At 41.4% G+C, this 26,155-nt stretch overlaps 1 protein-coding gene across 1 annotated transcript in view; it reads right to left on the bottom strand.

The window, feature by feature from the left end:
* Window positions 1–10,664: 10,664 nt before the first annotated feature.
* Window positions 10,665–26,155, bottom strand: part of NFKB2 (nuclear factor kappa B subunit 2) — a 62,066-nt gene continuing 46,575 nt past the window's right edge. The window contains exons 16-22 of the mRNA XM_044297457.1: window positions 25,825–25,994; window positions 22,575–22,677; window positions 19,158–19,405; window positions 16,777–16,843; window positions 15,563–15,735; window positions 14,955–15,066; window positions 10,665–11,547 (exon numbers count right to left, since the gene is read on the bottom strand). Coding sequence (XP_044153392.1) covers window positions 11,396–11,547; window positions 14,955–15,066; window positions 15,563–15,735; window positions 16,777–16,843; window positions 19,158–19,405; window positions 22,575–22,677; window positions 25,825–25,994 — 1,025 coding nt within the window. The 3' untranslated portion in view covers window positions 10,665–11,395. The remainder of the gene's footprint in view (window positions 11,548–14,954; window positions 15,067–15,562; window positions 15,736–16,776; window positions 16,844–19,157; window positions 19,406–22,574; window positions 22,678–25,824; window positions 25,995–26,155) is intronic.

Consider the following 26,155-nt stretch of genomic DNA (forward strand, 5'->3'; position numbering starts at 1 on the left):
CATAACCAGCTTTGCTCACTTTGCAGCCAACCACATTCATTTAGAAACATTGCGCTTTACCTACATTTTTGGCATTTGTATTTGTGAACTTAGCGTCTTTTGTCAGCTCTTTGGCCTATTTTTCATAATATTACATTTACTACTCTTGATTACAATATTTTTGTGGAAAACCCCCATATGCAATATAATTCAAAATACACCTAAAAATTTCCTGAACACATCTGTCAAGCTAGAGAGATGGTGCTTAATGGAAGACCATTTGTACCACATATCATTGAGTCTACCTTTAAATAAATATTCTATTACAGTTATTGGCCCTTCTAAATTGTAAGAATATAGGATGCTTCTAGGAAGTGCGAGCACCTTTACGATGCATATGTAGCAACGTCACCGGAGAAGGCTTCAGTTGACGTACCTTCATAACCTACCTACCAGTCAATGTTTTTGGACGATAATCCATTTACTCAAACCACATATGATGCTACTTTTTAGTTGATGTCCTTATTTCCCCATATTAGTTCATTATTTTGGCTGTATTATTTAGGTTTTGGTACTTTTAGATCTTATGTACAAGGGCATCATTCCGAAAAATGCTATTACGGAGGAATAATTTAGATTTCATGTAGCAAATAACATTTAATCTATTGGAGACATTTTTTTTTCTTATCCAGACATCAAAGTAAATAATTCAGTCTTGTGAATGGCAAACTGCTCATTATCAGTAGAAATTCACTAAAATCAAAGAACTTGGGGCAAAGTACTACAATCGTTCAATCTGTATAACTAGAAGCTGTTTATTAAGAGCCTCTACTTTTAGTCATGAATTATTTCCTATGTAATGGAGCACATTTTTGCCAGTTTGACTCCAGTGATAAAGGCAGCATCAGCCATCAGAGTACCAGAGAATGTTCTGGTGGGCCCAGCCTCTGATACCATAGTGGGCTCCAAAAGTCCAGAGAAAAAAAACAACTTCTGCCTTTGGCGATAATAAATTACCACTAGGGTCTATTTCTTTGAATCAAAACCTGTTAAACTTTATTGATGATATGGAGGTTGGACCCCAAGAATAATTTCTTCTGGTGGGCCCAAGGAACCCACGTCCAACCCTGGATAAAGGGCAAATACAGTATTTGTATAATAATTCCTGGATCTGTTTCTGGTAAGGTAGAAACTTATCTTACAGTATGGTGTTTTACTGAGTGGCTTTGGCTTTGCTGATCAGCTGATGTCAGTCTTGGATACTTTGGGATAGGTTTAATATTGTCTATGCTTCAGATAATAATTGCTCATAATGTTTATCGTGAAGTGACAAGAGGCGGTTATTCAGCGGCAATAACATGGGTAAAACCATCTTAATTATATCATGCACATAGTTTACTTCCACAAAGTAATAGAAATCTATTTTCAGCCTAGTAAATCAGAGTTAATACTGTACATTTAGGTGTTGGTAAAGTCACATAGGAGACAACAAAAAATAATATTATGATAAAATTGATACAATGACGAATGCATGGTTACCTGGTATTGGTTACAATGGGGTAAAGTTACAATGATTTCATCCTGACCATGCTTTATTATGTACCGTATCATTTCTGTTCTGTAATTGTTGTTAATATCCTCAATATCATTCTTATGTCTATAATATCAGAAAAGATCAGATGTAATGTGTATATGGCTGACTATTGGTATTGACAGTGAGGGGCAGCATCAGATTTCCTGATTTTGTTTGCGAGCCATGAATATTTACAGTGGCTCTGGGTCTGTAAATGTATTCCTCACTGTTATGGTACAGGAACCATATGTCCACTAAGGCTCTCAGAATTTGTCTCCTCCCCCTATCCTCCTGAACAAAGTGGCTAAATGTACCTGGTAAAAGTTGGAATGTAAATTACTTTTATTTGTCCGTCCTCCAGTAAGAGCAGGATCGCTGCTATGAGGGTAGATCATACAGAACACTTTCTGTTCATTTTGCTACTTTTGCTACATTTAGTACATTTACCCAAGTAACACACAATGATATCAATACATACTGTGCCAACACATTAAACACATTACACTAAAGAATTGTAACAGTATTATCTGCATCTAGAAACGTGATGCAGAATATGTTCCCCAAGAGAAACAGTAATAATTACAGTATGTGACATGTCAGTTTAGTCTTTTTACAGATACAGCAGGTGGAATGCAGTGAAAGGCCCACAGTGGTCAAAAGTCAAAGGTATTGGGGGTTATTTACTAAAGACTGCCGTTTCACATGCCAGTCTTAGTAAAAAAGCTGCCAGAGTAATATGCAACCAAATCATTAAGAGGCACAAGCTTCTTAATACATTTGTTGCTTCCGTAATGTCTTTTTTTTCATACACGTTTTGTAAGTAAATTACATCTAGAGTGTAATGAATATGTTTGATTATGTATTAATTAAAGGTCTCTTCTCTTTACAGCTGAAAGTTATGTAGTCACGTGGTCTAGTAGTAGCAATAATTTCCCTATTTAGAATTTGCCCATTTTTTTTTTTTATAGCTATTTGGGTTCTTGATATCAACAGATCCCAGAGAGTAGAAGTAATTTTTTTTCTCTGTAAAGTAAATAATTGACTTGAGATTGTATGAAATAATATGAGACACGAGCATTTCCACTTTAGCTTTTTCAGTGGTGTTCTGCACCTGTGTTTTTTGTGTGTTTTTTTCAGTAAAAACACAAGCTCCATCTGAAAGTTTATGAGAAATATTAAGCACAGGGCACACAAGCATTTTAAGGGAGATTTATCAAAGTGGTGTAAAGTAGAACTGCCCTAGTTGCCCATAGCAACCAATCAGATTCCTCCTTTCATTTTCCAAAGGAGCTGTGAAAAATGAAAGGTGAAATCTGATTGGTTGCTATGGGCAAATTAGCTAGTTCTTTACACCAATTTTGCTAAATCTACTCCTTTGTTTATACTGCCATCTTTGTTAATTATGTGGAATTTTTGGGGTCTCTGGCACTTGCAAAATGCAACATGCTGAAATTTTAGCTCCCCCCAATGTTCTGTTCGTCTCAATCTCTATAGGGAAAAATGGCAGAAAAAAAAAATGGGAGTCGCCTGGTGATTTTAAAAAAGTGCTGCTACGTCATAAAAACTATCAGCGGCACTGAAAAAAAACTATGAGATTTTTCTAGGGCCTTTATTTAATTGTAATAAAATAAAAAACACCAATGCAACCCTTGCAGATTACATGTGTTTTCCCCACTCGGCTTCTCATTTAGAAAAAACACAGCGTAGTACAATGTATACTTAGCTTTTTTTCTGTATGGAAATTGACCTGCCTTGCGGATTTTGAAATGTGCATTATGTCAAATCCGCATCAAATCTGCACCAAAAACTGAAAGTAGCACATGCATTGTTTGGTGCGGAAATATTTTGAAATTCACATTAAATACGATGTGGATTTATTGTTTTAAAACTCTAACTTGTGTGCAGGTAGCATATGGGTGTTTGTCAAATGGTTTGCAGTTTTCACTAAGGTTAAGTATTGCATTGTCTAAAATGTTCCCTATGAAAACAAAGCAAACCTAACATCCCATTATGAATTCCTGTATTTTGTAGCAAATTAGTTGATCTGAGCCCACAATACAATAGATTAAGGTTCTACTTGCACCTACTGCCCATCTAAGGCCAGACACACACGAGTGAGTTCAGTGCAAGAAAGTTGCAGCGTGTGTCGAGTTCCCATTCTGACCTCTGTTTTTCTTACAGGATCTCACAGCGTTATGATGATTTATAAAGCTGTATGTGCATATAAAACCTGTAATCTATTGAATTATATCGACAGCATCATGTCACTATAAATCACTAGATTCCAGGTCTCACGGGGAGACACAGCTTTAGACATCATTATAAAGTCTCATGCACACGGCTGTTGCAGGGCCGTGCACGTATTGCCGCCTGCAAACAGCGTGTCTGCAATATGCGGGCAGCGGCCATGTGCTCACTGCATAACGGATGCAGACCCATTCACTTGACAGAGTGCTTCCTTCCCACAGATGCAGAAGGATCACAGACCCATTCAAGTTGAATGGGTCCGGATCCGTCGCGGAATCCGCACGGATGTTGCCTATGCATTGCATTCAGAGGAGCAGAGGTCAGAACGGGAATTCACACCGACACACACTGCGAGTTTCTCGCACTGAATTTGCACGTGTCTGGCCTAATACTTTCTGATGGAATTGGTATCATGTGTCCTCAGTTTATTGCACACACTGGTGTACGAGAGTAAATTTTTCAACTATTTTATAATGGCTAATAATAAGCATATCAGTTTCACCACTCATATATCTCTTGACGGTTAGTAATGTATGTAGTCAATGGGAAAATACACAAAATAGGCATTTTATGAAGATGTGTTGCATGGGTAATGACCAAGGCTAATTATTTGGTTTTGTTTTTTATGCCAAAGCAGTAGCTTAGTATAATGGATAGTCAACGTGCAGTGGGGTCACAGAGTACATGTCGCCCACGTGTAGTGTTTGTAAGATGTTGCAGGTATACTTTTATATTTATATGGTATGGAGCCTGTCATGTGCAGAGAAATTTATTTATCTATTCTACTTATAGCAAGTATACCAATACCCTTGGTCCCACTGATTCATGAAATGTAATTGAGTTTAATTGTATAACCTCAGTGGCTGCCCTCACTACACCCATTCAGCACTTACAAACGTTTGCCAACCTTTGTATTACACTGAACCATGATTACAGTTACATGGCTGCAGAGTTGACCAGCGCATACAAGAGGTTTTAGGCAGAGACAGAGTGATTTTAGTATTTTTGCAGGGCACATGAAAGCAGTATTATTTAGGGAATACTCTATGATAATGGGGATTGATGGCACATCCCATACCCTTCACCCACAGTTTCTGTAATCGCTTTGTGACAGATGTACTTAAGATTCTATTTTTTATATTTGTGGTTTTGATATGTAATTCTTCTCCTCTATCGTGAAGTCTGTAAGAATAAAAAAAACATCACATGTAGGCAGAATGTGTTTATTATGTTGCGCTGTGGCATTTTTGAAATGGAGGATGGCGATAGATGTAATTGTATGTGGAGTTCAATGTCTAGTGGCTAAGGGAGGGAAAAAGTATAGTTTGATAAGTAAAAAAAAAAGTAATTGACTGAGTATATGTTGCTATGTATTTGTCAGGACAATGTACCGGTAATCAATCCAACTCATTATAATTATTAAATAAGAATTATAAAAAAAAACACAACACTCACCCATGTCTTACTCTGGATCTGGCTCCAATGCAACTTTAAGTGCTGCAGAATCATAGAAAATCTTTACAAAAGGTAAAGTAAATTAAATAATCTAATATAACCTTTTAGTTAAGACAATCTGTAGTAAAGTGACTGATTGGGGGACATTTATTAAAACGTTTATGCTCCTACTGTGGCATAAAAAAGTTGCAAATTATAGCACACCTTATTTGCGACTTTTTCAGCTTACTTTTGTGCAGTGAAGATATAAGGGGTGGGCTAAGCGGGAGGGGTGGGGCTTCCACCACTTACGCCAGAAACTGGTGTAAGTTAAAGCTCAAGTCAACACCAGCTCCTGGCTGGCATAGACTTCAGTTTCTGGTGCATAGAGGAGCAGAGATGCACCTAATATACAGGTGAAACTCGGAAAATTTAGAATATTGTGCAAAAGTAAATTTATTTCAGTAACGCAACTTAAAAGGAATTGCATTAATGCAACTTAAAATTAGAATATTGTGAAAAGGTTCAATATTCTAGGCTCAAAGTGTCACACTCTAGTCAGCTAATTAGTCCATACCCCCTGAGCAAAGGGGACCTGAGATTGTGACTTTGGGGTTTCATAAGCTATAAGCTATAATCATCCAAATTATAACAAATAAAGGCTTGAAATATCTCGCTTTGCATGTAATGAGTCTCATATGTTAGTTTCACCTTTTAATTGCATTACTGATATAAATTAACTTTGCACGATATTTTAATACAGGTGAAACACGAAAAATTAGGCGCATCTTACTCCAGCACAGGGGGACCAAGACTGGCGTATGGAAACGCCAGTCTTCATAAATGTCCCCAATTGCTTTTTGTTTCTCACAAGTATACAAGGGTGCCGAGGTCTGGTAGCAGTAGCAGAGGGTTCAAAAGGCCCATCTACCAAATACATGGCACATAATAGGTGGAGGATAGGTTACAGATTTTGCATTGGACCAAGAAGTTTTTACGTTGCTACTTTGCCCATAGTCAAGACCTAACTGGGCAAACAATGTACAATTTGTGTAAGGAGGTGTCAAAGAAGGACAGGCACATGCATACAACACCAATGTTATTTCCTTTTTATTTTACAGAATAGTCATACAATATCCCATATATTACAGAAACGACACATTCTTCCTAAAAAAATACCCCTATGTACCCACAAAATATAATAGTATATTTACATGGTATTTTCATTGATTATGCATCTCTTGGCCAGTACAGTAGCCTTAGTATATTTTGGCATTCTATTTACCGTAATCACATTCTGACCCCACTCTATGTCTTTTGTTCTGATCACCAGTGGTACAGTCTGTCTCTGAAATGCTATTACCTCTCAGGTTGCCAAGCATCAGCACAACCCTGAATGCAATACTCAATTCCAGTAGGGAAGAGAAGACAGATGCTCACAATCACACTGTTCTTTCAATTTTCCAGATTACTGCTTCAGCAATTTATTATGTTTCTGAAGAATTATTTAATGTATTCTCAGAAGAAGAAGAATTGCGTTAATAGACGAGGCCAGGAAATAAATTCATATTAATTCATAATTGGGTACAAGAAGGCACTAACAATGATGGCCATACAGCAAGGAACCAGAAAGGCACTTGTCTGCTAGTCCTGTATTTCCTGTGTTTTGTATGCAGGACATATTGAGCATATGGGTGCTACCACACGTTCAGGTTGTTTTATGCAGTTTTGAAGCCAAAATCATGAGTGGATCATAAAAGGAAAGACAGTGTTAAGGACAGATATCCCTTCTCTTTTTTTTTTTTATCTACTCGTTTTGGCTGCAAAAACTGTATAAAAAACCTGAGCATGTTGTTGTCCCCTTGTGTGTGTTGTATTCCTTTGGATTGCAGCTGTGATCTATCAGTAGTGCTACAGAAAGTCACATTATAGAGTTATACATTACGCTCCGTTCTGGAGCATATGTTTTCCTTTCATTTTACTTTCCGTAAAACATATTTTGTGTTTGGGTGTGTATTTTTTTAGCATTTTTATTTCTTTCTATTAAAAAGGCTTTGTATATAGTGCATTTCATGATACACTAAAGATTTTAAAGTACAGCTGACTGAATAAAATAAAATTGTGAAAAAAATATATTGACCTGCCCCCCAAAAAATAAAAAAAAACTGTGTACAACAATCAAAAGAGTTGCCTGGGATTAAAAGAAAGTTTGATCCCCCAAGAAACAGCTTAGCCCTGCTATGCTATAGACAAAGAGTGGAGCTGTTTCTTAAAATATATTAAGGACACTTCTGATAGGCCCTCTAAACTCTAATGCAGCATAATTATATAGTGGTTTATGGTAATTCTCCACTGAAGCATTAATTACAGTATAAGGCTATATGCACACGACCATTCCATTTTTTGCGGTCCGCAAACCACAGATCTGCAAAAATCTGAAGCCGCCCATGTGCCTTTCGCAATTTGCGGAACGGAACAGGCGGCCTATTGTAGAAATGCCTATTCTTGTCCGCAAAACAGACAAGAATAGGACATGTTATATTTTTTTTGCAGGGCCACGGAATGGAGCAACGGATGCGGACAGCACACGGAGTGCTGTCTGCATCTTTTGCGGCCCCATTGAAGTGAATGGCTCCGTATCCGAGCTGCCAAAACTGCGGCTGTGTGCGTGAGGCCTTAACCAGGGGTCAGCAACCTACGCCACTCCAGGTGTTGTGAAACTACATCTCCCATCTCTGAACTCCCACTGAAGTGAAAGGAGCATGCTGGGACTTGTAGTTTCACAACAGCTGGAGTGCCGAAGGTTGCTGATCCCTGGTCTAAACCATTGTGCAAACTCATACACCTGGGACTCTCCTGCCGCAGCAGTGAGTATGGCTGCACACATTTCAGGCTAAGAAAACATTTGGGAACCTTTGCTGACACTTAGATGACTCTGTTGAGACCTGCCAGGTTGGTCACCTACATAAAGTCACACTCCCTGAGTACACAGGTGACAGCGAGCAGGGGGGGGTGAGACTGGATGCCATATACAATACATTCTCTAGTTATAAGCAATCTAATATTATATACATGTGTAAACCAGTTTGCCACTTAATTCCCGATGCTTAGAAAATCTACATATGTTCTTCCGAAGTTAAATAGGAGATTAAAGAACTTGGTATTTTCTTTACCTATTCCTATTTAGCTTCCTTTCTTGCCTTGAGAATTGGTTATAATGCTAGTTAATCTTATGAATTGCACGTTCAAACAGCCTTGATACTTTTTATAGGACTCTCGGCACATATCACACAAGTTTCAGCAACTCTGCTTTGTATATTCTAATTATTTTATTTACCTTTAAGCTCATTGCTTAGTTTTTTGTGAGCATGGTTTTCCATTTCTTCTTCTGCTTTGAGACATTAAAATGTTAAATTTGTCCTATAGCACCAAAATACTAAATGGGATTGTATTTTGCCTGCCCCTCTCTAATCCTCTAGCCATTGCTTTTTTTGGGAGGTCATGGCGGACCACAAGATTTACCCCTGCCACTGGCACAGTCTGACAGCTAGAGATATGTTATTGGCTGCTTATGCTTTCCTTGAAAATCATGTCATATGTATCTTTAATTCATTCTAAACTTGGTTAATAAAACCTTTCAATGTTTTCTGTTTCCCTTCTGTAATTCTGGTTGATTGCAAGTCATGCACCCAAGATATGCCAAACTGTTTTCAGTTTTATTTTCCATACATCTATTAAATTAAAATGATTCTTCGCATGTAATGTGTAATGGCGTTTATTTACGTTAGGACTGCCTTCTAGAGGGCACTATGGGATTAGTAGGACCCAGGACACACTTTGCATTTTCTTGCATTTTTTATTTTTTTTGCCCAAACTAGAATTGGACTCTACATGGAGAAGACGTATGATTGAAACCTTTACACAGGTGAGTGTACATGTGCTTCATGTATATTTAGGCCTCATGTACATGACCGTATGTATTTTTCTGTCGGCAAAACACGGATCCGCAAAATACATATGATGTCTGTGTGATGTCCATGTTGCAGCCAGTATTTTTGCAGATCCATTTAATTCAGTGGATCCGTGGTCTGCATTTTGTGGCCAAGAATAGTGGTGATGTTATTCTGACCTTACCTGGCTGGACTTCATTTCCACTTTAGTACATGTCTTATAAGGTAATATTCAGTCACAAAACACTGATGTGGCACCAACTGCAAAGCTGACACCTTAGTAAATAAAACAGCTGGGACATTTCACAGATGTTACTCAAGGGCTCATGCACATGAGTGTGTGTGCCCCGGGCTGCTCACTGCAATAGCGGTCCGCAATGCACGCGCACCGTCCGTTTAGGACATGTTCTATTTTTTGTGGTGCGGAGGCACGGACCGAAATCCCACGGAAGCGCTTTGTAGTGTCCCGGACCCCACTTTGAGGATTGCAGACCTATTCAAGTCAATGATACGGAGTGCACACGGCCGATGCCGTATATTGCAGACCTGCTGTTTGCAGGCCACAATACAGGCATGGGGCACACACACTCATGTGCATGAGTCGTAACTGTCATTTTCAGGACCCCACCACATTTGGGCAGATTTACTAATACGATCATGTTACAAGACAGTAAATTTAACACTGGACATAGTCGTACACTGTGCCAGATTCACAGTGGCTGATGATCTGGTGCACGTTTAGACTGTCTAGTCTAATTTTACAACACCTTAGGCTACTTTCACACTAGCGTTTTAGTTTTACGGTATTGAGATCCGTCATAGGGGCTCAATACCGGAAAAAAAACACGCTTCAGTTTTGTCCCCAAACTGAACAGAACAGAACGCTCCAAAATGCATTCCGTTCCGTTTACTTGCGTTCCCATACCGGAGAGCAAACGGCAACATGTTGTAGTTTGCTTTCTATCCTGGGATGCAGAGCAAGACGGATCCGGTATGACCCTCAATACAAGTCAATGGGGACGGACTCATTTTCTCTGCCACAATAGAAAACAGATCTGTCCCCCATTGACTTTCAGTTGAGTTCATGACGGATCTGTCTTGGCAATGTTAAAGATAATACAACCGGATCCGTTCATAACGTATGCAGATGGTTGTACTGTCAGTAACGGAAGCGTTTTTGCTGAACCCTGCCGGATCCAGTAAAAACTCTAGTGTAAAAGTAGCCTTAGTTTTCTCTGAAAATACGCAAAATTTTTGGAGCATGCTGGCACATTTCGGCACACTAAGCCACAACTGTTGTTGGTCAAACTGGAGAATGTGTCTAAAAGGTTAATAAACATGGTAAAAGGCATGTAATCCAGTTTGTGCATGCAAATCGTGCCACACTTCTGCTGCATTTGTGTATAGAGTCTGCAATAACATCTTTCATACCGAAAATACAGACATAAATTTGCCTATAAAACTTACGAATTTCTCACATATAAAATACCGTATATTTATTTGTAATAAAAACAGACCTTTAAATAACATAACGCGTGAACAAAGTAGAGTTTAGAACAGTGGGGGAGATTTACCAAACTGGTCTAAAGTAGAACTGGCTTTGTTGCCCAAAGCAACCAGATTCCACATTTCATTTTCCAATGGACCTGTGAGTAATGAAAGGTGGAATCTGATTAGTTGCTATGGGCAACTAAGCCAGTTCTACTTTACACCAGTGTGCTTCCCGTATCGCCAAGCTGCTGTGAAACTACAACTCCCAGCATGCCCTGATGGTGGCTGCCAGCACATGCAGGCATGGATTTTAATATTCACAACAGCTGGAGAGCCACAGGTTTAGAAGATAATGTGAACTAGTACATGGGGATAACACGATCAACAATTTACTTGCCTTGATTCACTTATCAGTATTTGAAGAAAAGGAATTTCACATATTTCATGTACCCAGTCTATGTGTACAACTCCAGACTCCTAAACAGTTGTTTGCCTTGGGTTTTGTCGTCACTCACTGCTCTTCTGAATATGACCACATAGCAAGATGCTTAAGGGGTAGGCAAAGGCAGAAAAGTATTCATCAGAATAATTTTGGATTGCGATTTTATGATGTATTCTAGATTATAACCAACTGCATCACTTGGAAAGAACTAATCCATGGTTCATCCCATCATCAATAGATCTCCTATATGAAAGAGTTTATCATTATCAGGTCCATGGTTTATTGCCCACTCGCTGGTTCTGTCCTTTTTGCTAGTTCTTGTTCTGGACGCAACCTTGTGGATCCCATGGGGGAAGGCTTCTGAGGCTCAGAACTTGTAGATTGTTCATTGTCCACAGACTGGCTCCCATATGCACTGTCAACCTTTGGCTCTATAAATAAAAACACCCACAGTCAGCACCAGGTTTATAACTGAAAGGATGCTCTTCTCCTACCACTTAGGCTAGGGCTACATGGCGACACTGATCGTACCCAGGATCCAAAAGGGATTGCAGTGGGAGTAGCAAAAAATCCAACTCTGCTGGATGTATTGCGACTCGCGCTGCAAGCCCATCCATTTTTGTGGGATCACCACACAACCATATTCATGAAGGGTAAGTTCTCAAAGAAAGTAGTCACGCAGAAGTGCCTGTGTCTAGAACTACTACATTTTTGGAAGAAATGATCGAGCCCTGAATTCCAGAATTCTGCCTTCTGAACAGGACTTTTGCAACTTTTTGGACTGCAAAATGTGTGACTTTATGCATTTTTACATCACTCACTCCAGTTTTGAAAAATGGGTGGGAAAGTGGATGTGGTTAGTTATGTTAGTTTAACTCCAGATTTAACACTGCAAGTTTTTTTTTTTAAAGTCTCAAAAAAATAGTCTGAAGTAGGGGAGTGGTTTAAAAAACTGGAATATCTTTACTAGACAAAAAGTGTTCAGTTTAAAGATGAGCCCATTGACATATGACATCAGACTCCAACAAAACTGAATATTCTCGCGATTAAAGGGGTTTCTGGGATTTTGATATCGATGACCCAGTGGCTCAGTAGTTAGCACTGGTGCCTCATATCGCTGCGTCCTTGATTTGAATCTGACCAAGGATAACATCTGCATGGACACCATACACAGCGACACTGATAATAATGACCATAAAGCGCAGAGAAATCTGTCAAAACTGATCCGATTTTTGAAGAGACCGTGGTGCTCCGCCGTGGCCTCCTCACAGCTCTGCTTGGTACTTGAACTCATTCACTTGATGGGACTGAGATGCGCCAAGGCCATGGGACCAATAAACGCGACGTCACAAGCATAGGAAGAGGTTACCATATCCACAGAATATGCCATGAATGTGTGATGGGTATGGGTCACGCACCTATTTTTATGTATATGGTATATCACATGAATATCCTTTGAATATCCACATGGGACAACCCCTTGAATTGGATTTGTGGGAAACTCTTTAAGGCCTCTTGCACGGGTGCCGTTTCGTGGGCATTCCGCATAACGGATGCGGACCCATTCACTTCAATGGGTCCGCAAATCTGGAGATGCGGAACGGAAGCACGGAACGGAACCCTACGGAAGCACTACGTAGTGCCTTCGTTGGGTTTCGTCCCGTATTTCCGTTCTGCAAAAAGATAAACACATGTCCTATCTTTTTGCGGAAGGGCCGGATCGCTGCCTCACGGACTGTGCTCGTGCATTGCACCCCTCATTTTGTGGGCCTCAGCATGACCACGGGGCGCACACGTTCGTGTGCAAGAGGCCTTACTTTGTGTCTAGTGGTTTATCATGGGAATGCAGCTTGTGAGACTGCATTTAAACATCTTCTTGATTTAAGATCTTTGATTTCAAGAAATGCTAATGTCTGTGCAGTTTACAAAAATAGGTGGAGAAAACTTGTATCAGGCTGTCCTGATATCATAGAACAGCCGAGTAGTTACCATTGGGGAATAGAAACATATTTTAATGAAGCAGATCAAAAACTTTGAGGAGAATCTTCTCTTTAACATGCAAAAGAAAAAATAACCCATGCTTCTTGTCTGTGGGCAACGGTTAGGCTGACAAATAGTTCTGGAGATGCATTTACAATGGAATACACTTTGAACATACAATTACTGCTGCTGAACTTTATATTTCACTATAACTACTGCCATCCTACAATGTAGATTAATCCAATAAATGATGAGTTTGTATAACATGTAGAAATCCTATGCATTAAAGGGGTTTTGCCATCACAGACAATGGGGGCATATGGCTAGGATATGCCCCATTGTCTGATAGGTGCGGATCCCACCTCTGGGACCCGCACCTACACGGAGAATGGAGTGGGGAAAGTAGTGGAGGGAGCACTGCACATGCGCCCTTCATTCATTTCTAAGGGACTGTCGAAAATCGCTGAGCGTTATTAAAAATGAATGGGAGCAGGGGCCGCGCATGCGTGGTGCGCTCCCAATAACTTGTATGGGAGCAGCGCTTGGCGGTGGCCGGACCACCAGGGTCCTCCAGCCATAACTCTACCCACTCCATTCTTGTTGTAGGTGCGGGTCCCAGAGGTGGGACCCGCACCTATCAGACAATGTGGGCATATCCTAGCAATATGTCCCCATTGTCTGTGATGGGAATACCCCTTTAAGTCCACTCCCAATGTACATCTATAGCCTGAATTGCTTTCCAAGTGACAGTAGAAGTGGACAAATTCTAATTCCCTGTTGCTGCTCTCACAGCATCACCAGCAGAATACAGACTGTACACAGCTGAGATGCTGTCATAATGACTGCTCTCCTTGTGCATTTATTCGGCTGACAGTATTATCCAGCTGCTCTACCCTATTACTCAGTTTGCTGTTGCTTGTAAAGGAAGTAATTCAGGCTTTTAAGGAACCTCTCATTGTGCAAACCAAACTGAAAAGAAACTAGACTTTTGCCAGTTAAACAGTGAGATAGGAATTGTGTTCTATGAAAATCATTTTCATGATTTCTCTTTCATTTATTTTTTTCCCTCTAGAAATTGTTTCTCAGAAGTCTTTGGGGAGACTTTATTATGACAGTAATATCAGAAGTCTGCGTTGGCGTACTTTGCGTCAAATTTATCAAACGATTATTTGTTAAATTTGGGTCATCTTTAAACCTAATATTTTTCTCTAGAAATGTTACTACAGCTTTCTGCCCCACCCCCTACTGAAGTGGCTTTGTGACTTTTTTGCAACATTTCAAATAAGGCTCAGTCATAAATCTCATAAATGAAACTCATTAACATAGCTAACCGCGCCCACTTTTCAAATTGCGTGAGCGTCTCAAAAATTCTGCACGTGTGGACTTAAAAAGACACGTAAGCCCTATTTTGTGACTTTCTGAAGACAGAATTCGGGAGTGCAGGGCTTGTTGAATTCCCCCCATTGAGTGTTCCACAACTAATGAAATTGTGTGCATTAACCTCTGTGTACTATCAAGGACAAGCTGGTACATAATGGGCATTTCCAACAGCAATTTCAACTGAAGCGGTCTCCCTAATGTGAATGTTAGCTGAGCAACATTTACGGATGCCGCGGTCAGTTTTGTGTATGCATAATCAAGTGTAAACTACAACTATCATTTATTATTGCTCTTTTGTGCATTTAGACTTTATAAGACTCATAACCAGTGTTCCTGCTACTCAAGGGTTGCTAGTGACACAAGGTGCGATTTCCAACATGGCATGAGCGTGTAACCTGACTATCAGGGAATAAGTCTCATGTGGCTGTCGCACAGTGTGTAAACCTTAAAAGACAACATAGGATTCAATGCTGCCTACCTTGATTCTCCTGCTTGATGAATGTCTCCGATTTCCGCAGCAGCTCCACCCCCTCATTCAATCCCATGGACTGTAGAGTTTGGATGAGCTCATTTAGGCTTCCACCAGCAAGCTAATAAAATAAAATAAAGCTATTTAAAAGGTCTTTCAGCAACATAATCCATTTTAAACTGGGCACAATGCCTCCCCATGTTCTAATCATACCAGCAGCAATCTGCTGTTATTAAATATAAGATACATATGCTAATTAGCTGTAACGTGCACCACGGATGGACCCGAGCCACCTGGCGCACCACAGCTCTGGCATTTTCCTATTCCAGCACCACCTTCTCCTGCTTGATTGACAGGACAAGTATTCTGCAACTTCATCACACCTGCCCCTGTCTTTCAAGTGGGGTGTCACTGGGAGAGGAAAGTGGTGAAGCTATGATGCGCTGAGTGGCTTAGCGCTTTTTTTCCTCTGGTTTGTAGGACTGGCCCTGCCACATAAAGATATGATTGTAACATGAGTGGAGAGCCATACCAGACATTGTTCCCAATTGATTTTGTTGATGACAGACTGTAGGATATCCTACGGTACATTGTACCACAAGCTTACTAAAACCTACCTCATAGCTGCGCAGAAGACTTTCTGTTGGGGAAGAAGTGTTTCTGTAAGTGTCAACTAAGCTTTGAAGTCTTAGACGTGAGGCAAGTTCCGTCCAATCAGATCCGGTCTGACCTTCATTTAACAGTCTTTCAAGATGCTGTACAGTATTTGTTTCCAGGGAAAGGACATTAACTGCAGTAGAAAAGAGTAAAGGGTTACTTTAAAATCCACCACGCCAAAGTTCTTCCTGGTCCTCCTTGTCAGTCTCTATTCAGCTTATTTTCACACACGTACAGCAAATTTGTGAATTGTATTAAGCCTTAAAATATTAATATTAGATTGGTGAGGGTCTGACTCTGGGGACCACTATTAAGGAGCAGAGTGCTTGCCCCCTGCATTGTATACCAGTCACAACGCCATACATTTTGTAATGGCTGTGCCAAGTATTGCACTTCGGTCCCATTCACTTCAATAAGACTAAGGCTACTTTCATACTCTTGTTTTGTGCAGATCCGTCATGGACGGATCCGTTCAGATAATAGAACCGTCTGCATCCGTTCAGAACGGATCCGTTTGTATTATCTTTAACATAGCCATGACAGATCCGTCTTGAACACCATTAAAAGTCAATGGAGGACGGATCCGTTTTCTATTGTGCCAGATTGTGTCAGTGATTTGGCTCAGTTTCATCAGACGGACAGTGTCCGTCTCCAAATGGAAACTGAACTGATGCATTCTGATCCTTTTCCATTCAGAATGCATTAGAATGCAAACTGATCCGTTTTGGACCGCTTGTGAGAGCCCTGAACGGATCTCTCAAACGGAAAGCCAAAAAGAGAGTGTGAAAGTAGCCTAAGCTGCAAAGAGTTGCACTACCAGCCACAGTTCTATTATTTGGCGTGCCTGGTAAACAATGACAGGAATGCGCTTTCAGTAAACACATTTGACTATAGCCCTTAGGGTGCCTGTCACTCTGGAGGACCCAAAGTAGTGTCATTAATTACAAAGGGTGGAAACGCTCCTCGATCATGTCCAGCTCATTCTTACAAGTCATGCCCTTATGTCAGGTGGCTATAAGGACAGAATGTCAGCCTCTGGAAACAAACTATGCATGATGGTGTTCACTGACAGCAAACAAAACTTGAACTTATTGAGGAATTAAAATACACGTGTATAAACCAGTCCATGTGTGTTTCAGCATACTGAAACAAGGGACACGACGAGTGACATTACCTGGCTCCTGTTCTGCTTTATTTCTAGCTGTATCTCCAGATGAATGTTTAGACAAGATATCCCTCACCTGAGAAACAAAGCGATTTACAGGTAAACCATCATTAATAATGTGTGCAATTTATAGTTAAACCCTGTGTGCTTTCTATTGTGTAGATAAAAGTCTGCTAACAAATCTCAACAGAAAATAATCTGGAAAAAATGTCCATATTGCAAACACCTTTATGTAACTATGACAATTACAGAAGGGAATATGGACCTAAACTATGCTCAGGACTCACTCTGACAGCCAGTGTTAGCCTTGGGACTGTTTCACACCTCGTTTTTCTAGGCTTCCATTTATTTCCTTGAAGAATAACTGTTTAATTTTTATGACCATAAGACACTTTACAACTTTTTTTCTTAAATTTTATTCCCCTTCTGTTCACCACGGCTAGTGATACAGTCACGTGACATGAACACTGCGCACTGCGACATATCTTTGCTAGGTGACAAGCAACAAGCTGTGACAGTTGCAAACAATCCAACACTGTCAGATTTTTTGTTGCAAGTCACACTATGCAACTTGTGTGCAACTGCAAATTTTTCAATGACTTGGCTGTAAACCAAATGACAGCTCTGAAATAGTTGTGTGTCGGCAAGTTGCAAACAATCGGTTAAAGTGGTATTCCTATCTGAGACCATGGGGGCATATCGCTTGGTTATAACCCCCATTGTCTGATAGGTGTGGGTCCCACCTCTGCGGACCCAATCTTTGTATTGTGTTAGCCATTAAATAGACGACATAAACGCTATTTTAAAAAAAATGGACGACATAAAAATGAAAATCCCAATAACATGCCTGAGGAAGAGACCCGAGTCTTGAAAGCTTGCAATTTTGTCACCTTTTCAGTTAAACATTAAAAGGTATAAACCATTAAGGACTCTCATTTGTATACCTTCTAATATGTCTATTTAGTAGGGAAAGGGCTGAAGGGGAGAGGCCAATGAAGAGTGACTGCGGTTTGCTATGAAGTCATTTCTCTGCTTGTATAATGTCCTCCATTACTGCTGCTGCTTCTCAGCATGTGCTGCAGAGATTTAGAGAGCAGAATCTCCTGTTTCTCCATGTGTATTCTATGGGCAGACATGACACCACCTTATCTCCTCCAGCTAACAGAAAACTGAGAATCACAACTGGGGATAGCAAAGGGGAAATGTGACCAAACATGTCAGATACAAGTCATATAACGGCCAGAAGTAGTGTTGTTCCTCATGTACACACACATGGCAGGTTCTTGTGAAAAATTCCCTGAAAGGATAGCTACACATTAAAGAGGACCTCAGCTCTCCTGACATGTCTGTTGTAATAAATACTGATTTCCTCATAAATTAACAATTTTGGAACATCTTTCCTTATAACTTTGGTTGTATTTTTCCTCTTTCCTCTGCTTGGTGCTTTCTGGAAATGCATGCATGAGCTGACAACTGAGCATTACCATTTCCCTTGTCAACAGGGCATATCCTAACACGGAGATAGTCCAGTCAGTGCTCCCGGTGTTGTTAACTAGGTGTGCCACATTGTGAGAAATCTGGCAGTGGTAAATGTAAAACAAAATGCAGTGTGAAGGAGACCTAATGCGAGTACCGGCGGTCCTCCTCTACTCTTCATGACTGGGCAGTTGTTAAGGTTTGTCTAGTAACTTTAAGAGTACTCTGTATATGAGACAAGACAGACTTCAGTTGTAACGTACGTCATATGGCTAAACTGCACTGCCATTCCCTTTTATGCACAGAATCGCCAGGTGTTGATTCTACCATTTGTCACATAGGAACCCTGTGTACAGGCATTTCTGAGGTACAATTTGTTCTGAGCTGTGAGGACACAAAGCTGCAATATTCCAGCGCAATGGTCAGCCTCCTTCCCTCGCAGCAGCGACTTTCACCCACATGACAGATTGCATAAAGCAGACTTGCGTCACGTAGCTGACAGGTTGGGGGAACACAAGCCAAGCTCTTTCACAATATACATCAATTAGCTTCAAGGACTCAAAACTGAAGATGCAGAGCACAGCACTGACACCCAGCAGAGGTATGAGTAAATGGCTCAACATTTTAGTGAAATAGGGCACATTCTAGAATAGATGGAGCTTATATTCGCAGTGCTGCGACACAGGGAGAAGATGAGGGCCACAATTGTGTAGATTAAATCTAAAAATGTTCTTAAAGGGGATATGCCACAAACAGCTTTTATCAACAGGGTTAAGCCCCTGGGACTTCCCGTAATCCCAAAACACCCACATGCCCTGTCTGAAGGGCCAGTCTATGGGTCCATTCACCTCTATGATACTGAAGGAGCAGTGTACATGAGGAGACTCCAGTTCTCAAGATTGTAAAAATCTTACCTTTTGACTTCGGGTTAAATCCAAAGGTGTGTGTCCAGGGTAGCGCCTCTTAACACCACAGTATATTCTGCTGTGATCGTGATCCATGTCTATGGTCTCATCCGCTTCTGAATCGGTGTCCTCCTGCTGGTCTGAGTCAGTATCCATCTGCACATCTGACTCACTGTCGGTATCATCACCGTCGCTGGATGCTGCTGCTGCTGCTGCTGGACGCACTGGCTCATCATTTTCTAACAGAGCATTTGCACCTGACAACCAAAAATCGGGTTTATTTATTATCCTGAAATACGCCTATATTAGGTATATTTCAGGCGCAGATTTTGGCGCAAAGGTTAGTTCCGCCGCAATCTGCAACTTTTCTCCACTCAGCCAGGTCTAACAAAGTGGGTGAGGAAGGGAATGGGCTGACAGTACCATCTCATTCATCATTTTTTACGTTTTAGGCGTAGAAAATGCTCTAAATGTAAAATATAGAAGCGGCACTGGATGCGCCGTAGTTATGTAGAGACGAGCGCCTCTTCATAACTTCGGTGGTTCCACTGCCAGATATAGGGGTCAGTAAGACCGTCAAAATGGACAGTCACACGCAGTGGGAGATAATATAATCTAGATGAAATCGCAGAAGCAAAAATCTGCCCTAAAAAGAACAGATTTTGGTGTGTAAATGATGCAGATTTCGACAGCATAAATTGACACACTGCGCCACCTATGGTCGGACAAGTCAGGCTTCTGTCACCAGATTTAACCCTATTAAGCTAGCTGACATTAGTGATGTGCTAATGTCAGCTAAACCTAACTAGCCTATTCCTACTTTTATCTATGCCCCCGTTATGCCAGAAATCTTACTTTCAGAATATGCTAATTAGCCTCTAGGAGCAGGGGGGGGGGGGGGGGGGGGGGTGTTGTTCCTTCTCCTAGAGGCTCCGTTCTCCCACCTTTGTCACCTACCTCCAAGTTCTGATTGACAGGGCCAGGCAGTGCTCACATCTGTCTGCCACCCCTGTGCTGTGGTGAAATCTCGCGCCGTTCAGCATTCGGCGCAGGCCCGGTGAGGAAAAGAAGCTTGCAGGCTGCCAGCTTCCTCACCGCGCCTGCGCCGAATACTGAACAGCGCGAGATTTCACCACAGCACAGGGCTGACAGACAGATGCGACCGCTGCCTGGCCCTGTCAATCAGGACTTGGAGGGAGCGACAAAGGTGGGAGAATGGAGACTTTAGGAGCATGAACAACGCCCCCCACCTAGAGGATAATTAGCATATTATAAACATTAGATTTCTAGTGTAACGGGGAAATAGATAAAAGTAGGAATAGGCTAGTTAGGCTACTTTCACACTTGCGTTCGGGGCTCCGCTTGCGAGTTCCGTTTGAAGGCTCTCACAAGCGGCCCCGAACGGATCCGTCCAGCCCTAATGCATTCTGAGTGGATGCGGATCCGCTCAGAATGCATCTGTCTGGCACTGTTTGTCCTCCGCTCAGCAGGCGGACACCCGAACGCTGCTTGCAGCGTTCGGATGTCCGCCTGGCCGTGCGGAGGCAAACGGATCCGTCCAGACTTACAATGTAAGTCAATGGGGACGGATCCGTTTGAAGTTGACACAGTATGGCTCAATTTTCAAACTGATCCGTCCCCCATTGACTTTTAATGTAAAGTCAAAACGGATCCGTTTGCACTATCATGAACAAAAAAAAATAATTTTTTTTTTATTTTTATTTTTTTGTTCATGGTAATGCTAATGGATCAGTTCTGAACGGATCTAAGCGTTTGCATTATAGGTGCGGATCCGTCTGTGCAGATACCAGACGGATCCGCACCTAAACGCAGGTGTGAAAGTAGCCTTAGATTTAGCTGACATTAGCACATCGCTAGTGTCAGCTAGCTTAATAGGGTTAATTCTGGGGACAGAAACCCTTTAAAGAGTTTTCCAGGATTATGGTCCTTTTTTAACTACGTTAACTTTTTAACCTAAAGAAAAAAAAGCATGCTTACTTCCCACTACTCGGTTTCAGCAACCTAGCGCCATCTTGCAATCTTCCAATACCAGACCTGTTTACTTTCAGTCAGGGAACAGACGGGGTCATGTGCACTGCGATACCCAAGCACTGCTCAACGGCAGATGACTCGGCAGTGAAATCACTTTGCAGCGGGGAAACGTTGCTGCTGAGGCCAGTCATTGACTGCAATGGTGCATGTGAACCATCCATACCAAAGCCAGAAGTAAACAGGACAGTGACAAGAAAATTGCTGAAAAGAGCCAGGGGCAGGTGGGGAGCAGTTGCTCAAAAGAGCCACGGCCAGGTGGGGAGCAGTTGCTCAAAAGAGCCACGGGCAGGTGGGGAGCAGTTGCTCAAAAGAGCCAGGGGCAGGTGGGGAGCAGTTGCTCAAAAGAGCCAGGGGCAGGTGGGGAGCAGTTGCTCAAAAGAGCCAGGGGCAGGTGGGGAGCAGTTGCTCAAAAGAGCCAGGGGCAGGTGGGGAGCAGTTGAGTATGATTCTTTCATTAAAGGGCTTGTCTCACTTCAGCAAATTACATTTATCATGTAGACAAGGCACTCACTAATTTACTTGTTATACAAATAGTTTTTGCATCTTTATAATAAAAAATAAAATAAAAATCTTCCCCATCTGTTTGGTATTGCCGCAGCCGTAACAACCTGGACTACATAAATATCATGTAAATTATCCCCTACGGTGAACGCCGTAAAAAAAAAATATATATATAAAAAAAAGACAAAATTGCTAATTTATTCTTAGTTGCCACCGAAAAAAAGTAATAACAAGTGATTAAAAAGCGCCATTTATGCCAAAATGATACCAATGAAAAATACAAGTCGTCCCGCAAAAATCAAGCCCTCAAACAAATCCATAGAAAGAAAAAGAAAAAAGTTATGGGTCTTGGGAAGCGGCAATGCAAAAACATTTTTTCTTTTAAAAAAAAAGGGATTTTATTGCAAAAAAGTTGTAAAATGTAAAAAAAACAATATGTATTTGGTATCACTATAATCATACTGACCCAGAGAATAAAGAAATTATGTTATTTATACCGAAAAATAAACGCTGTAAAATTTATAACGTATAGGCCCAGTGGCAGTATTGCTGTTTTTTCCCCATCTCCCTCCCAGAAAGAGTTAATAAAAGTTAATAAAATTGTGCCATTAAAAACTACAACTTGTCCCCGCAAAAAACAAGCCCTCATAAAGCTATAAAGACAGAAAAATAAAAAAAGTTATAGCTCTTGGAATGCGACGATGAAAAAAAGAAAGAAAAACGCTTAGTCAGTAAGGCCCAAAACGGGCTGGTCACTAAGGGGTTAAATTAGTTGATAATGAAGGAGCCCATATACAGTTCTTTCACGGTAGTCCTGTTGTTTGTGTCTACCCCAGCGTAGTGTCTGCTATTTGCAAAATACACTATAATTACCTGCATTAATAAGCATCTTTGTGAGTACTGGAGACCCAAGACTGGCAGCCAGATGCAGAGGGGTATTTCCTCCAAATGTTTGAGCATTGACATTTGCACCCAGCTATATGTAAAAAAATAAAAAATAAATGAGGAATACAACATTATGCCAGTAGTAAATAGTTACAATGGCTTCAGAATAACAATGCGACTGATGGTAACCACACTTATTGTCTGCCAAAAAATATTATCAGATTTTTTAATTAAAGAGGTCTTCTAGTACTTTGATATTGAGGTATTCTCAGGATAGGTCACCAATATCAAATCAGTGGTGGTCTGACACCCGGCACCCCCACCAATCAGATGTTTTGGGCAGCCTTTCTCGCCATAAACTATAGTTTCTGGTGCTGGCGTACAGCAGTTCAACTCCATTTGACACTGGACAGAACCTTACGTTTGTGGCTTCTGCCCAAAACAGCTGATTAGTAGGAGTGTGGGGTGTCGGACCACCACAGATCTGATATTTGTGACCTATCCTGAGGATAAATAACCGGACAACCACTTTAAGGCTAGTTTCACACTAGTGTTAGTGAGATCCGGCATTGCCAAAAACGATTGCCATCTGGACCTATTAACTATAACCCTGTAAATATGGCGAGAATAGGCCGGATTTAGGCCTCATGCACACGACCGTTGTGTGCACCCGTGGCCGTTGTGCCGTTTCCCGTTTTTTTCTGCGGCTCCATTGACTTTCAATGGGGCCGTTGAAAACTCGGCTTGTGCACCGTTTTTACCCCGCGCCCGTGACCCGTGTTTCTAGGCCGTGAAAAAAATATGACCTGTCCTATTTTTTTCACGGCCAACGGTTCACGGGCCCATTCAAGTCAATGGGTCCGTGAAAATCACGGATGCACCCAAGATTGTCATCCGTGTCCGTGATCCGTGTCCGTTTTTTCCTATCATTTCAATGGCAAACTTGACTTAGAATTTTATTTCATTTTTCATGTCCGTGGATCCTCCAAAAATCACGGCAGACCCACGGAAGAAAAAACGGGCACGGATCACGGTACAACGGAACCACGTTTTGCGGGACGTTAAAAAATACGGTCGTGTGCATGAGGCCTAAAACCGCTGCGCATGGTTTTATAACCATTCTTACATCCATCAAGGACTAGTCTTCTGAACTAAACAATAAGACTCCAGCCTGATACATTTGCCTGCACAGATACAAGGCAGTAGGCTATCAGGATGGGTGAGAGATTAGTGCTTTCACCTGCAGATGTATTGGGTCAGTACAGGTTTTCGACCTCTAGATATAACCACAGTCAGCAATCAAGAGATCTTGAAAATGGTGACAATAAAACTCTAAACCTAAAGAAACATCACCCACTTCCACTTGAAGTGGATTGCTCATATAGAAAACGATTTTGTATGGCATTTGAGATGAGTTTGGTACTTCAATGGGTTTTCTGGGAATTCTACTGTTTTCAGTTATGGACATGGTCACCATCAAAGCCAATGACTGGCTTCAGTGGTGATTTGTCCCTAAGCAGCATGTGAACTAGCAGTGACATTGGCCATAGTGGAGCACAAGACCATGCCCATAACCCAGCTGGAAGTAAACAAGCCACAGACCAGAACATGGCCAAATGGGAGCCAGGCCACCAGAATGAAGCGGTGGGAAGCTGGTGAGCATGACTCTTTTAACCAAGTCACACACGGTACAGTGCATAACCGAAAACAGGCTAGTTATATTTCAATAGTCCACTGGTGCTTGTGCTCTATTTCTTTGTCTTGTGCTGCAGTATCGCAGAAGTGCCGCACTCCCTGCTTCGAGCTCCGGGTGGTTGCGAGTGCCAAATTGCAACGTGTTTCGGACAGTACTCTGTCCTTCGTCAGGGAATCAATATGGCTCTCATAGATACCATACTATATACTCGCTCAATCTCCCTACCTTAACCCTTAGTTCACCACCTTATATAAATCGATTTTTGAGCTACTTTTATTAGGCCATACACCATGAGGCATATGACATAACTAAAGACAGTAGAATTCTTGGGAAACCTCTTTAATATCAGATCGGCAGGGTTTGACATCCACCACCCTCACCAATCAGCCACCGTGCCAGAAATTGTGAGGTGTAGGGGCTTTGTCAGGGTACAGCAGCTCAGCTCCTATTCATGTATATAGGAATTGCTCTGCTGCATGACGGCACTGGAAACTACACAATGTATGGTACTGTCTGCTTCCATTTTGTACACTCTAAAATTTCTGGCTCTAGTGGCTGCCCAAAACAGCTGATCAGGAGAGGGGCTGAGTGACAAACTCCCACCGATTTGGTACCGATGACCTATCCTGAGGATACTACTACTAAAAACATTGCTTTCTGTCACCTTATTCTGACACCCATAACTTTTTCTTTTTACTTTTCTACAGTTGAAGCTGTGTGAGGGGGTGCTTTTTGCAGTGTAAGCTGTAGTTTTTATTGATACCATTTTGAGATACGTGTAACCATTCAATCATTCTTATTCAATTTTGAGGGGGGAGTCGAGGTAACCCCAAAAACTCAATTCGACTTTTTATTCATTTTTTTTTTTTTTTTTTTTGTGTTTGTAGAGGAATTTAACCTGATCCTGTTTGCCATGACACCCACAAGCAGTGGTGCTGACACCTCCTGAGCCATTGCCGCAACATACTATTATGGCACAAAGCGTTAAAAGGGTTATCCGATAACTAAAATATCCCCCCCAATGCCCGGGCCCCTTGTATGGATTATACTTACCTGCTCCCAGGCACCCCCTTTACTCCGGATCCCTGCATTTTTACTCCGGATCCCAAACATCCAGCGAAGGGGGGTGCAGCCAATAACGGGCCGCAACGGTGACCAGCCTCAAGGGAGATGCAGCAGCGGCCATGCAGCAGCGGCCGCACAGAGCGACGCGGTTGCCGTGGAGCAGATAGGCATAATCCATACAAGGGGCCCAGCATTGGGGAGGGGGTTTATTTTAGATATTGGATAACCCCTTTAACTACCAATAGCGTTAACACACTGCAGGAAGGAGTTTTCCCAAGAGAAAATATATGTAAAAGACTCACCAAGATGAAAATAAAAACAAAAAAAGGAATAAAAAATATCCCCTGGAATGGGAGCGATGGTGGATAATTTGAGGTATGTTTTTATTTTTTTCACCTCGTTGAAGTTTTCCCTGGAAAACCCCTGTAAAAAGCAAAATTTAGGTTCATATGCAATAAAGTCAAATCCCATTCTTACTTTCTTAACTAGAGAAATGGCCATATTAAGGTTGTCCATCTCCACAGCGATATGTAGGGGAGATCTTCCACTCTTGCGTTCAGCAGCATCGACATCAGCTCCGCTTCTCACCAGCTGCTCCAGACATTTCTCACTTTTTACTTTCACAGCCCAGTGAACTGGGTACAAACCTAAATACAAATATGTCATCAATACCAAGGACAAAACTCTTTCTACAAGAGTTAGAATATTTAGTGACATAACTAGACATTTTGATTCTTTACAGATGCTAAGAAATTGTACAGACGCAGGGCAGACTGGCCATAGACCCTAATGGGAAACTTCCTGGTTG

The sequence above is a fragment of the Bufo gargarizans genome, chromosome 6 (genome assembly GCF_014858855.1).
Source record: "Bufo gargarizans isolate SCDJY-AF-19 chromosome 6, ASM1485885v1, whole genome shotgun sequence".
Taxonomy (NCBI): domain Eukaryota; kingdom Metazoa; phylum Chordata; class Amphibia; order Anura; family Bufonidae; genus Bufo; species Bufo gargarizans.